At 52.1% G+C, this 14,979-nt stretch overlaps 1 protein-coding gene across 1 annotated transcript in view; it reads right to left on the bottom strand.

The window, feature by feature from the left end:
* The window catches only part of RASGEF1C (RasGEF domain family member 1C), a 95,963-nt gene that overhangs the window by 25,942 nt on the left and 55,042 nt on the right, over positions 1-14,979 (bottom strand). Inside the window, exons 2-4 of the mRNA XM_059919686.1 lie at positions 6,315-6,497; positions 6,021-6,143; positions 4,685-4,822 (exon numbers count right to left, since the gene is read on the bottom strand). Of these exons, the coding sequence (XP_059775669.1) occupies positions 4,685-4,822; positions 6,021-6,143; positions 6,315-6,491 (438 nt within the window). The 5' untranslated portion in view covers positions 6,492-6,497. The remainder of the gene's footprint in view (positions 1-4,684; positions 4,823-6,020; positions 6,144-6,314; positions 6,498-14,979) is intronic.

Here is a 14,979-nt window from a genome sequence, read left to right as displayed (position 1 = left end):
CTTGATTTTGCTTTCTTCCATTTCCGTGCTTGTCTTCCACCACAGTGTATGTGGTCCAGGCCATAGTCGTTTCCCTGGTGGCTGTAGTGGCCTCCTCAGTGGACCCCATGCATTCATGCCAGCCTCTCTCCATTCCACCCTGTAGCAAGAGTGTTCTGTTCAAAATGCACATTTGACCACTGCACCCTCCTTCCCTAAATTGCTTCCCTGCTTTTGCAAAGACAAAGAGCCTGACATGGCTTGGAGGCCCTGAGGTCAGCTCTGGCCATGCTCAATGGCCTCCGTGTAGCCCTTGCTCCTCTTTTCTGTGCTCCAGACACAGACCACTCCCCCATCCCTTTGACCCCTTGTCCCTCCTGCCCCATGACCCAGGCAGGACCTGTACAGCCTTCTCCCTCCGAGCTCCGTGCCCTTCCTTCACAGCCCTTGTCCAAGCCTCTCACTGGAGTACCAGCTCCATGAAGGCAACACTGGGTCACTCTTTGCTGGTCCCCAGCATGAACAGGAGGGGCCCACACATATTTGCTGATTAGATAAAACTGGCCTTCACCTGCTTCTAGTCAGTCAGCCTCTCCAAGGCAGACTTCAGAGCCCTACTGAAGTCAAGGATGTAGTGCGTCTGTGGCTACAGTTTGATAGAACCAGGCACTGGCCCTATTTTTAAAAAATATGCAGACAATTTAGCAGGACTTGTTTCTATTGAACCAATATTCACTCCAAACAATTGCCATTGCTTGCGTGCTAATTCATTTAAAAATTTTCCAATAGTGTTAACCTCAAGCTTGTCTGTTGGTTTTTTCCTGAATCTTCTGTTCCCCCTCTGAATGTGGGGAAGGTATTTGACCTTCTCTTTGACCTCCCCTCATTCTCTCACTGATTTCTACACCTTGTGGACACAGTCTGGGAGAGCTCAGTGAATCCGGGCAGGCCCAGGGACCTACCGCTGAGAACGCCAGTGTGTTCCTTGTCAGGAGCCCACATGCGGAGCGCCAGGGTGCGCCCAGCATGGCTCAGCTCCCCCCCAGTGGCTCGCCTGTGAGCTGGGAGGATGGGGGCTGGGCTGTTTTCTCTGTCATTCTCACAGAGCCGCCTGCTGCATGCACGGAGCCGGGTGTGAGTGTAGAGGTCGCCGTCCAAGGGTGGCCTGGGTGGTGGCCATGGGTCTCCAGGTGCCTCCAAGTTCTCTTGGACCGAGTGTTTCATTAGGATCCATTTCCATCCAGACAAGTACGGGCCCTTGTTCTCTGAAGTTCCTGAAAGCTCCCACCTGAGCCAGCCCACGGCCAATGTCCAACGGGCTTAGCCCACCTGCACAGGAAGGAGTTCTGCACCCACTGCCAGCTCGTTCTCTGAGTCAGCGGTCCACCACCTGTGCCCTTGCGGGGAGCCAGTAGACAGCCATGTGAGTGGGAAAGCAAGGCCAGAGCGAGGAGGGAGGGCTGCCCGTACAGTCAGCCTCCTCTGGCCAGCCCAGTGGGTGTGGCCAAGGCACTGCTGTCCTCCTGTCCTGTCTCCCCCACCGGGGCTGTGACCCTCTAGGCCTTCCTGCGATCCCCCAGTCTCCCTCAGCCTCGGCATTGGCCTTCCTGAGCTGTAACTGCTGAGCGCAACCTACCAGGACGGGAGCCGAGGGTGGACGGAGCAGCACAGAACCCACAGTCATAGAGAATGGCCTTCCCAGAGCCGCTCCAGCCCCTTGTTCCCGGTTACTGAGAGGTGGTGGGGAGCACAGTGAGGACATGAGGCTTCCAGGAAGTGGCAGGGGGGCAGGAAGAAAGAGAAAGGTGTCACCTTCCACAGCCACTTGGATGGGGACACCCCACTCCTTCCTGGCCCTGTACCACCTCCTCCACGTTCCCAAGCAACATTGTTCTCCTCACAGCCCTTTGAGGGAGGGCTTATCATCTTCCCTCTTACAGAAATTAATTTAAGGTCCAGACAGGTTAAGTAACTTGCCCAAAGACACGCAGTTCTGAAAACACTTGGGCTCATCTCACTGTATTATGCACAACACTTTATATCATTTGATCCTATCTCTGTGTAAGAAATCTTTTACAAGATGATTCTGAAATGTTTTTGGAGCAAAAGATATAATGCTTATGATTTAAAAACATAATTTGGAGGGAGGGGAAGTGTGTGAGGGGATAGAAGAAACAAGTTTGGCAAAATGTTGATAATTGTTGAAGCTAGGCTGTGAGCACACAGGAGTTCATGGTTACTATTATCTATGTTTGTATATGTTTGAAATGTTCCATAACAAAAGTTTCAAAAAAGTTAAAAATAATCCCCATGTACCTGAATTTTGGAAAGAATTTGTTCCTCATCATAGCTCACATTTACCGAGTGCTGAAATACGAGCACACGTGACTTCAGGGCCTTTGCCGCAGACCTGTGTGGGTGGGAGCAGTTATCGTCTCCATTTGACTGATGAAGAAACTGAAGTTCAGAGAGGGGAAGCACCTTGCCCAAAGTCACACAGCTGTGGTTTCTGAGCTGGGATCTGGGCTCAGAAGGTCTGACCCAGACCTCATGTTCTGAGTCCTGTGGGCCCGGCCTCATCAGTTTGGTTCAGGGCTCACCAGCTCCTTTCCCAGCTGAGACTGTGCCTGTGCTGGGAGGGGAGCAGCCTGCAGTCCACCCGCAGCATCCAGGGGAGGGAAACCAGCACCTACAGGACATCCCCTTGGAGCAGGTGCTTTCTGGGGAAGGGCAACTTGGGGATCACAAAGACACATGGGGCACCCCTGGCCTGAGCCTGGGTGGGTGGCATGGGGACTAGGGAATCCCAGGTCCAGTGCACACCACTCAGCACACCCAATTGGATTCCAAGGGAAGGAATGAGAAATGCCCTGAATGAGTTATTTCTGCTTTGAAAATCCACACCTGGTGGATGACTGCTTTCAGTAGCCCATTCATAGGTCTTGGTTGTATCTTGTTTTCATCCACTGGGTAGTTAGAAAAGATTTCCCGGCACAGTCCTGACAGATTCTTGAGGGCTCAGTGAGGAGGCACAGCTTCTCAAGGAAACAAGCCCAGGACTTACACCCATGCCATGCCACCATGGCCAGAATGGCAGGGTCTGCCTCTGAAATTGCTCTGCCAATGGCAGAGGCAGGCCTGATAAGGGCAGATAATCCATCTTGTCAATGGCTTAGACCTCACCTGCTTGAAGGCCTACTGTGGGGTGGGGGGGGGGAGGGAGATAAAGCAGAGGACTGGGCTCTCATCCCACTACATACCCTCTGCTCCATCCATCCATCAATCCATTTACTGTCCCTGCAACCATCTATTTCCCACCCATCTGTTATTGCGCACCTCCCCTTTTATACAGTCACCCACCCACAGATCCATCAATTCACTTATCTATCCTTCCTCCCTCCATTCTAACATTTGCCCTCATCCATCCATTCATACATCCATCCACCATCCATCCATCCATCCATCCACCATCAATCCACCATCCATCCATTCATACATACATCCACCATCCGTCCATCCACCCACCCATCCATCCATCCATCCACCGTCCGTCCATCCATCCACCCACCCAACTTCCCATCCATGTTCTCACCCACCCATCCATACCCACACATACCCATCCACTTACCCATTCACTCACCTTCCCATCCATCTAGTCATCCATCTACCCACTCATCTAGCTATCATTTCTACCTTTCTCCTCCACTTCTTTCCATCAATCTCTCCACATCCACTTATCCCATAAATCTCCCTGCCTACCCAACTGCCCAAACATCTTTCTTTCCCCCTCGACTCATCCATCAACGTAGCCAACTATGTACCAAGCCAGTCAGTCAGCATCTCCCCTTCCCGCTTCATCCTCCTGATCCACCCAATCATTGAGCCTTCCCTGAGCCTCCTTTCTGCTGCAACCTAAGCCAAGTGTTATAATCCCCAGATGGATCGGGGATGCAAAGGAGGAGGAGGAGATGACCCTCATGTCACCGAGCTCTCAGAACAACTAACTTGCTGGCTACGTGAGATGACCTCAGGGCAGGGCATCCCTTTCTGAGCCTCAGTGAGGCCTTGGACTTTACAGTTTCCTGGTGCCCAGCCTGCCTTGGCAGTTCTCCTTTGCTCTGGCTGGCTCTGTGTTCAGACCCACTGTGGGGCATGTCACCAGCTCTCAGCTTGCCACATTCAGTCTCCTCCCAAGGCAAGCTACATGCACTCCCCCTCAGTGTTCTCACCCTAATCCTGGGAGGTAGGGAGTAGGGAGTTTTGTTCCTCTTTCACCTTTAAGTGCCTTCCCCAGAGTAATGCAGCTGGGAGAGCAGGGCAGGGTGTGGGGCGCAGAGGCACCAGATGCCAGTACACTGGCTGCCTTCCAAGCTACTGGGGAAGAGGGTTCTGCCAGGCCATCCTAATGGGTCATTGACCAATGGCCCGACCACGCAGCCACAAGAGCCCTTCACTTGCCATCTGATGCCACTGAGGAGAGCAGGACAGGAGGAAGGTCAAGAGACCAGGCCTGGAGCCAGAGGCCTGCTCTCCCTGCCAGCTCTGCAGTGCCTGATTCTCTGATGGGGCAGAAAGGGGCTGATTTTAGAGGGGCTGCAGTGTGCTGGTGGGGAGATGAGGACCCTGAGGCCAGCCCAGGAACAGGCTCAGATCTGGGGTGTGAGGGTGTAGACAAGGTGAAGAGAATCCCGCTTGGCTTGCCCACCTCGTCACAGGGGGCGATGCGGCCCACCACGTCCTTCAGGTGACTGATGGTCGACTCCTCCTGGAAGTCCCGCGGGAACGTCTCTGTCCACTCGGCCAACAACTGGAGCAGTTTGGGGCCAAACTTCCGGACCTGGGCCTGCAAGGCAAGCCAAGGGTCGTCTGCATTTGGTGAGGGTTGCTTGGGAGGTGGGGGTCACAGCAGCCACTGTCTCAGCCACTCACTGTGCGTCTGGGCTGTCCGAGGGGCAGCAGCAATGGCCGAGGCGGGGTGGGTCTCGTGCCTTCTTTGCGCCAGGAGACAGAGACGGGACATGGGAATGGGGGCTGACCACAGCGGAGCAGAGGGGGACAGACACACGTTTGGAATGGGGGTCATCTCTTGTTTGTAACTGCCAGTCATCCCATCTCCCTTTCTGTGGTGACAGCATCTCAGTTTTCCTGTGGGGTCCCCCTCTCCATCCTTCCCAGCTGATCCTGACCCAGGGCTCCAGGAATGGTCCCAGATCAGTGCTGGCCAATCAGGGCATGGCACACCCCCATCATGCACCGTGATTGGCTCACAGAGGGGCATGTGGCCTAAGCTAAGCCAATGAGATCGGGGCTTTTATTTATCGGGATCCTCTTTCCACAGGATTGGGAAGGGTAGACCATGACCCTGGAGCCGCGGAGGCCACCAGTCACCGTGCAGAGAACCTGCCTGAGCAAGAGTGAGGCTGGCCCAGAGGAAAACAAAGCAAGGGGTCTTAGGGAGAAAGACCACGTTTTAATGGTGTTTGAGCCCCTGAAGCCAGTGGTAGCTTGAGACTTTGCAGTTACATGAGCCAGTAAAGTCCCTTTGCCTTAGGCCAGTTGAAACTGGGTTTCTATCACTGGACAGTGGAACCCTACTGACACACGTATAAATGGACAGTTGCAGCCCATGGGATATGGCGAGGGACAGAGGAAAGGATACGGGGAACCGAGGGAAGGCTGAGCCAACAGTGGACCCGCAGAAGAAGAAAGGGTGGAACAGAGGGTGCTGGGGGCAGGGAGACCAGCAGGCACTGCAGGGCCATCCCAGGCCACAGATGGGGACCTACTCATGGGACTCTGGGGGCCCAGGTCTGGGCTGTGTGAGCTCAAGGGCTCCCCTAGGGCATTGGAAAACAGCACCGGGGTTAAAGGTTCTGACTCTGTCCCTTCTGGCTCTGGGCTTCAGACAAGTCAGAAACCCCTGTGGGCTCCTTGTCAGGAGAACGGGAGCAATCGCTGCCTCTCCAAGATGTTGATTCACAAGTGCATGTCAGGGGAGAGCCAGTACACTCGGGGGCCCCCGGCCCTGCCCTGCCTCTCACCTTGTCCAGCACTGGCTTGTCCAGCTGCTGCTGCTCGATGCACAAGTGGCAGACTCGGGCCAGGAGCTCCCGGGGCTCGATGAAGAGGCGGGAGCTCAGCAGGAAGGTAAAGATGTAGGCTTTCTGGGGGGATACGGGAGAAAGGCAGCATGTGCTCACAAGGGCATGGAAGGACGTGCCTCCCAGCCTACTCCACCCCCAGGCCCAGCCAGCCCCAGCTCTGCTGTCTCCCCCATGCCTGGTGGAAGACAGCCCAGTCTGCTACCCCTCCTCCCCACTGGGTGGATCACCCACCTCAGGGTAGTAGTCAGCTTTGGGCACCAGCTGCTCGATCAGGGCGTCCAGGGAGGCTGAGGATGGAGCTCCATCCAGGAGGGGCTGCCCGGCCTGCTCACCATCCGTGGGCTCAGGGCGGGGTGGGCCGAGGCTGCCTGGAGTGACCATGTCGGAGGTGCCCAGTGTCCGGGGCATGCCTACCTGCAATGGCAAGGGGCATTTGGACCTGCTGGTCCCCCGGGATCCTGGCTGGGCAGGCCCTGCCTCCCATAGGCTCTTCTGTGCCCACCTGAGCCCAGTGATCACCTCCTGGGAGGGCTGCCAGGGAGGGATGCCCCCCACCCCATAGCCACTGCGTCCCCAGGAATCATCTCTTTTCCATTACCAGTCCTAGCCGTTTAGGGACTGACTGTTTCCAGTATCCACTCCTACTCGCAGTGAAGGTTGTTTTTGACCAGGGTTAGACAATCAGCATATTTGCCCTGCCGCTGGCCACAGGAATGAATTAGGGGTGGACCTGATCCAAACTAGAGGGCTCAGATGCAATCCTAGAACTTCTGTGGCACTTGAAAGCTCTTTCCCCTGGGTCCCTGAGCAGTGGAATGGCACTGTTGGGACCATCTTGTCCCTCAAGGAGCCAGGAAAGTGAGCACATTCCTGAGTTCAGTGGGTGAGGCCCTGGATCCTGCTGTGCCCGAAGCTGCTCTGTGGACTGCTCCATTACATGAGTCTGTTTGAGTTTCTCTCAGGTGCAGCCAAATGACTGTCCTCTATAGCCTGGCCTTCCAGGCTCTTTGTGATTGGGGCCCACTGACCTGTCCAGCTATTCCCCCACTGCAGGAAGGCTCTCCCACCATCTTCAATCCTCCATCCCTCTGCACGTGGCTGAAGTGACTCCCGCTACGTGGGACCTTCCCTGTTTCCCTGCAGCAACCCCTCAAGGCTGGGCCTGACTTCCGGTGGGCATCAGCAGATTCTCCCTGTCGGCACTGTGGAGTGCTTGGGGTGCTGCTGGTGCCTGGTACAGAGAAAGGTCTCCAGCCAGACCTCCTCCAGGTGGGGCCAGAGCACACATGTCTTCTGACCCAGCCCTGAGTCAAGGTCCTGGCCTGCAGCAGGCACCCGTCCACGAGTGTGCACTGGACAGTGCTTCCTCCCTCGGGCTCTGCACATATGCCTGTTGGCCAGTCTTCCTGAACGAAGCCTTTGGGGCACTCGTGGCGACGAGTCCTGGCCAAGCCTGTGACTGTTTAACCATCTCCCACACGATGTTCGAGTAGCCCCCGCAGCCTTAACTGTGGAGTCCTGCAGGCTCACCACAGGGGCCTTCCAGGAAGCAGCCTCCCCACTGCCCCTCTCACCTCACCCCTGCTGTCCCCATGGCAGAGCCTGGCCCCAGCCTGTTTCTGACTTCTCCTGCTCCCTGGTGACCTGGCCCTGAAAGTAAAGACAGAGGGACTTGGAGAGTCCAAGCTGATGTTGGGGATCAGAAGCAGCCCCGCAGAGGGCCGTCCCCAGGGCGTGCAGGGACTGGGTTACGGTGCAGGGAGGGTGTGGGAACCAGTCTGGACAGCGGCCTGGACAGTCCCAGCCCTAGAGACAGCCGCAGCTTTATTTCACCTTTCCAGCAAAGTTGTGAGTGTTCAATTTTCAGTTGATGAAACTGTAAAATTTCACAAAATTGTCTCCTGTCCATCCCAGTGGGAAAGCTGCTGCACATGAGGGCACACGGGGGCTGCCCTGCAGGGAATGGTGGTTAACTCTGGGGTGGGCGCTGCCTCTGCCCCACACCCAGAGCCCAGAACCGGAGCCCAGTTCCACTAGACAGAACGCTCTTGAGGCCGGCAAGGTCCGCTCTCTCCTGCCAGACGCCTGGCACCTCCTCCCTGTAGCCTGTCCCAGATCCCAGTTTTCTGAAAGATGAGCCAGTAGTGGAGGTGGAGGCGATTCTGGAAACCTCTCTGTAGCTCAGGGTGGTCTGTCAGACAATGTGAGAGGGGCTGCAGAGGGGCCTTTCTGGGGAAGCCGGGAAGCCACAACTTCAAGAGATGAGCTGGGAAGCATCCAGAACACCTCAGGTTTGGCCTGGTACTGGGGGCCGGGTGGGGGGGGCCGGACACACGAGGAAGGGGGGAGGGCTTGGACCCAGCTCTGTTCCGAAGCAGCAAGTTTACACTGGAGGTCAGGGGTTGCGTGGAGCTGGGGGCCAGAACCATTATGACTCACAGGGATGCCCAGAGAGCAGATGGGTGGCCAATGTTGCCCTCCCACCTCCAAGCACCCATCGTGTTGCCAGCTGGGCCCTGGCCTGAGTATCAGTGGATGGATGGGCTTGTCTCCCTGCTGCAGTCTCTGGTGTCTCCTGCTGTTGCTGACGGTCATTCATGTGTGCACGCATGGAGTGGCTGCAGATGGACAGGACCTCTCAGAGCTGGCAAGGGGTTGGGGCATGCAGAGAGACTGGACCACTGAGGCTCTGAAGGGTGTGCCCGGGCAAGGGGAGAGGGGATGATGACTTCCTGCATCTGGGTATGCCTTTGAGATAGGGTGGGTGTGGTCAGAGCCACGGTACTGCCCTCACATTCCTCCCGCCCCTCCCCGAAGGTGTGCTGGCACAGACTTCATCCTCCTCCCTTGAGCAGGGGCTCCAGCCTACTGGGAACACAGACGGGCTGCGGAAGTGGCCCCCATTCACCCTCTCCCATAGTAACTGCTTTTATTAATTTCTTACCTATTTTTCTGTCCTTCTGTATACAAGGACAAGAAAATATAAATATATATATATTCCCTCGTTTCTTTCTTTATTACACAAAAAGTAGTGTATTGCACACACTCTCCTGTGCTCTTTTCACTAACAGTACATTTTGGAAATCTTCCCATGGCAGGACAGAGCATGCTCATGCCTTTTATTTTTTAACTGTCCCACAGTAATCCATTGTTTGGATGTCCAGTGCTAATTTTTTTTTTAACATCTTTATTGCAGCATAATTGCTTTACAATGGTGTGTTAGTTTCTGCTTTATAACACAGTGAATCAGTTATACATATACATATGTTCCCATATCTCTTCCCTCAGGCGTCTCCCTCCCTCCCACCCTCCCTATCCCACCCCTCTAGGTGGTCACAAAGCACGGAGCTGATCTCCCTGTGCTATGCGGCTGCTTCCCACTAGCTATCGGGGTAATTTTAAAAAGCCACCTCAACTGTCCATCAACAGATGAATGGATAACAAAATGTGATGTATACATACGATGGGCTATTTATTCAGCCTTAAAAAGGAAGGACATTCTGACACGTGCTACCACATGAGTGAAACTTGAGGACTCTAATGCTGAGTGAAATAAGCCAGACACAAAAGGACAAATCTGTATGATTCCTCTTACATGCAGCTCCTAGAGTAGTCAAGTTCATAGAGACAGACAGTAGAAGGTGGCTCCCAGGGGAGGAGGAGCATGGGGAGTTACTTTTATTCACAGAGAGCTTCAGTTCTGCAAGCTAAAAAGAATTCTGGAGATGGATGCTGGTGGTGGTTGCACAACAATGTGAATGTATTTAATGCAATTGAACTGCACACTTAAAAATGGTTAAGATAGTAAATTTCATGTTATGTGTATTTTACCACAATTTTAAAAGAAGCCAATGATGCTGGGAAAATTGTTTATTGTCACAATTTCCCTTGAGAATCCTTGAAATCACCAGTAGTTCCCCAATGTGTGCTTCTAAGCACACAGCCTGCATGGTGTACACGAGCAGCAGCTGGGAGTACAGGGCCGGCATAGAGGTCCCGAGCGGGCTGGCGGGCTGGCGGGCTGCTCCGTCTGTGCCCCATCTAAAGAGCTGTTTCAAGTTATCTCTCTTTGCTTTGCCTGGGGGCCTGGGACTCCGTGTGTGTGTGTGTGTGTGTGTGTGTGTGGATAGACAACTGCATGGTATGACTCCAGTAGGTGTCTGCTTTATAGCCACTAAATGAACAAGACAACAAAACAACCAGTGCTGTCTGGCATGTTGGAACAGCCCTTTAAACACTGCTGGGCAGGGCTATACACCATCACAGCCCCTTTGAATAGGACAAGATTTGACTCGATGTGCAAAGAGCCTTATGTTTGAGAGTGTTCTTTCACCTTAATCAAATCCTTGGAAATTTATCCCAAGAAAATAATCTAAAGAGGAAAAGTTTTGGAAAGGAGTTTGCTTTGGTGTTAATTATAAGCAGTGAACAAAATGCAGAACGCCACAGATGATGAACAGAAGGAGAACGGACAGGACACTGTCACATACCCATTAGTGGAGTTTCTGTTGCCGTTGAAATGACAGTTATGAGGACTCAGTGATAACATAGAAATGGTTATGATGTAACGAAGTGAAAATGGCAGGAGAGAAAACTGCACATATGACACGATACAAGCAATATTATTCCAATGAATAAAATTACAGTGGGACACTGAAAAAATGCTTCATTGATGTGCATGCCCCCTTTGTCCCGATGTATGTTGTTATTGTCTTGGTGCTATCCATTCAAGCTGAATGAAGGTCGAGCTCAGTCATCAAACATAGCTGAGAAGACGAAAGGCCCCTGGAACACCTGAACACATCCCAGGGCTATGGCGGGTGGTGGGATTGCGGGCATGCTCACGCCGTGACCCCCTGAGGGGACGCAACCAACAGTGGCCCAGCCATGGTTTGAATGCAAAGTCCACTTTCTGATGTGTCCTGGTGAGGGCCCCTTTACCCCAGGACTAGCCACACACCACACCTTCGAACACGCTGCACCTGCTTGCCTGGCATGCCTCCTGACCCCTGGGACCCCTGGGCCTCCCCAGTCCCCCAGACTTCACACTGGCCTTGGTCTCCTGGCATTGTGTTCTCTCCAGGAGGAGGCTGGCTCGCCCACTGCTGTACTCTAGGGCCCGGCCCCCTGACGTACACGCACAGTGGGTGCTCGGTCAAGATAGGTGGCATTCAAGTGACTCAGTGGTGCAGGTGAGAGGCAGTGAAGCCTGAAATTGAACAGTGCAAAAAGGGATGGTGAGGTGTGGCCAACACACCAGGCATTCAAGTATTAGAGTCTGTGGGAGGGAGGCTGGGGAGAAGCCTGGGTCCTGACCTGGGAAGGCCAATCTTCCCTGCCTGATGCCCCATCTCATCCCTTAGGCCTCCCATCTTACAGATGAAGAAACTGAGGCTCAGAGTGGGAAAGGAAGGTACCCAGCGCTCATGCTGAGTATATGGAAGAGCTGGGACTTGAGCACAGGTGTGTCTGAACCCCAGGCCCTGTTCCTGACCATCAGCCCACCTGGGCACTGATGCTGGTATCCCCAGGCCACAGTGTCAGAGGGACTCGGTCAGACACTTGAGGTGTGACCAGCAGTGCCCAAAACACGAAGAGAGAAAAAGCCCATGCTGGTTGGCCCAGGGTCACAGTGGCCCCTACGGGAACAGGCCATCCCTTCCAGGTATTAACTTTGGCCTGTGGGCCCAGGTGCACAGAGGACCTCCTCTCCCAGGTGCCACATCTCCTTCCCAGCCCAGACCTGAGCTCCAGAATCAAATCCACCCCTCTTGGCACCTCCATTGGCTGGGTCTGCTTTCTTGGCCTCCATCTCCTTTCCTTCTGGCTACAAACAGAGGAGTTTTGCTTTGGGGAATAACCACACCCTCTGATGAATACTAACAGTCCTGGTGGGACTAACAGGGAGGCCCACCCTCACTTGGCCAAGGGGCGGCACCAGCCCAGCCTGGGCCAATCAGATGCCACTGCCCTGGAAAATGCACCTGGGTTGGGAGGGGACCTGACCTAAGCAGGCCTGACCTGCTGCAGGCCAGGCCTGGGAGGGGTAGGGGTGGCTTCTGAGTCACAGTTTCCCCCCAAACTAGGCTTGCGCTCCTGCCTCAGTTTCTCTGCCCATGTCTCCTATTCCCCTGCCCAGTCCCTGCCCCTCAGGCGTATATATGGATCCTCGTGTTTAAGTCTCCAGGCCCCGCATGTGGAGGTCCTGGGACTCCCATGACAGTTATGGGGGGCGGGCAGCGAGCCTGCTTTGCATGGATCTGATCTGCAGGAAGACTGGCAGATGCAGGGAGAGGACCCCCAGCAAGCCACCCTGCAGGTGAGGCTGGTAGAGGGTGGCCAGAGCTGTGGGCACGAGAAAACACAGCTCCGCTGGGCTCCCCGAGGGCTGACCACGTGCTCAGACCTTCCAGGTTTAAGAGAGCCCAGAATTCCTGACATTTTTGTTTTGTATTTTGATTTTAATTAAATTTGTTTTTTTAAAAAAGCCACAGTGGGGACCATACTGTGTGACGAAAGCACATTTAGAAACGACATCTCTGGCTCCTGGGTGGCCAGTCTACAACCCTCATTCTGCTGGCCCAGACCACAGGGCTGGTGATTGGCATAAAAAAGCTGCCAAAAATGGAAATCCAAAGACCCTATGGAAGGAATGTGTGTGGCTGGTCAGTGCAACATGTCTTGGGGACTGGAGAGGAGATGTTCTCTCCAGCCTTCTTTCCTGGGTGGGCACTGGGCCAGGCCTGGCCGAGGGGACAGAGGGAAAGGACACTGCTAGAAAACAGCCCTGAAAAGTGCCTTTGTGCACTGAGAACAGGGAAAAGAATCCCTCCTCTTCAGTTTATGAAGAGGAACCGGTGAGATTAAGTGCACAAAGCACTCAGCACAATACCTGCCATGGAGAAGAAAGGACCACCAAGGCCAGTCCTCCCCACGGGTGCTCACCACCTGCAAGGGCTTAGAACACAACATGAGCAGCAATTCCAACTGCTAATGGAGCTCTGTGCCAAAATTCCGAACAGCACTCCTGTGTTTCACCAGGGTTTCCAAGCTGGCTGTGGCCTGATGGCCCTCTACCCTGCTCCTCCAGCCTTGTAGCTGGAGCTTCTGAAACCAGCTATCAATAGCTGCTGGGGGTTATCCCTGCCAATTGACTCTTGAAGGATGTAGTTGGCCACAGCTTCAAATCAGAGCCACTTCTGCCTTTGCCTTCCTATGTAGCATACGTTTACACATATACATATTTGCATCCCATCATTTCTTCCCCCCCATTATATCTTTCTCAAAAATTGTTGTAATATCTGCTTAACATAAAATTTATCGTATTAACCATTTTTAAGTGTACACTTCAGTGGCATTAACCATTTAGTTGCTCAATCATCACCACTATCCATCTCCAGAAAATTTCCATCTTCTCCAAATAAAACTCCATGCCCAGTAAGCAATAACTCCCCATTCTCCCCTCCCTTCAGCCCCTGGTCATCACCATTCTATTTTCTTCTTTAAGAATCTGACAATTCTAGGTACCTGTATAAGTGGAATCATATAGTATTTGTCCTTTTGGAAGGCAGCTATGTTCACCACTATACCACCAACACTGCACAGCAGTATTTGTCCTTTTGGGACTGGCTTATTTCACTTAGCATAAGGTCTTCAAGGTTCATTCATGTTGTAGCATGTGTCAGAATTTCCTTTCTTTTTAAGGCTGGATATTTATACTGTATTTCACTGTATATTTATACTACATTTTCTTTATCCATTCATCCATCAGTGGACATTTGGGTTGCTTCCACCTTTGTCACACTGCTTTCCACAGCAGTTGTCCATTTTACATTCCTACCAGCAATGTAAAAGGGTTCCAATTTCTCCACATCCATGCTAATACCGATTTTCTTTATTTTTGATGGTAGTCACCATTAGGGTATGAAGTGGTATCTCATTGTGGTTTTGATTTGTATTTCCCTAATGATCAGTGATGTTGAGCATCTTTTCATGTGCTTATTGGCCATTCATATACATCTTCTTTGGAGAAATGTCTGTTCAAGTCCTTGGCCCATTTTTGTATTGAGCTGTTTTTATTGTTGTTGAGTTTTAGGAGTCCTTTATGTATTTCAGATATTAATCCCTCTTAGCTTTGTGATTTGTAAATATTTTCTTCTATTATGTGGGTTGCCTTTTTACTCTGATGATAGTGTCTTTTGATGCACCAAAGTTTTTCATTTGGGTGAAGTCCAATTCATCTATTTTTTTCTTTTGTTGCCTGTGCCTTTGGTGTCATATATAAGAAATCATTGACAAATGCAATGTCATAAAGTTTTTTTCCAATGTTTTCTTCAAAGAGTTTTATAGTTTCAGCTCTTATGTTTAGGTCTTTGATCCATTTTGCATTAATTTTTGTATATGGTGTTAGGAAAGGGTCCAACTTCATTATTTGACATGTGGATATCCAGTTTTCCCAGCACCATTTGGGAAAGGATTTTTCTTTCCCCACTGAATGGTCTTGGCATGCTTGTCAAAAATAATTTGATTCTATACACTGGCATTTATTTCTGGGCTTTCTATTCTATTCCATTGGTCTATATGTTTTTCTTTATGGTAATACCACACTGTTTTGATTACTGTAGCTCTGTAGTCCTACAACTTTGTTTTTCCATTTCAAGATTGTTTTGTAAAATCCTCCAACTTTGTTTTTCCATTTCAAGATTGTTTTGGCTATTCAGGGTCCCTTGAGATTCCATATAAACTTTAGATGGAGTTTTCTACCTTGACCAAAAACCCAATTGTAATTTTGATAGAGATTGCATTAAATCTGTAGATTGCTTTGGATAGTGTTAACATCTTAACAATATTAAGTCTTCCAATCCATGACACAAGTTGTCTCCATTTATTGGTGACT

Source organism: Balaenoptera ricei, chromosome 3 (assembly GCF_028023285.1).
Source record: "Balaenoptera ricei isolate mBalRic1 chromosome 3, mBalRic1.hap2, whole genome shotgun sequence".
NCBI classification, from domain to species: Eukaryota; Metazoa; Chordata; class Mammalia; order Artiodactyla; family Balaenopteridae; genus Balaenoptera; species Balaenoptera ricei.
Note: the sequence above shows the minus strand (reverse complement) of the source record. Positions and strands in the feature narration are given on the sequence as shown.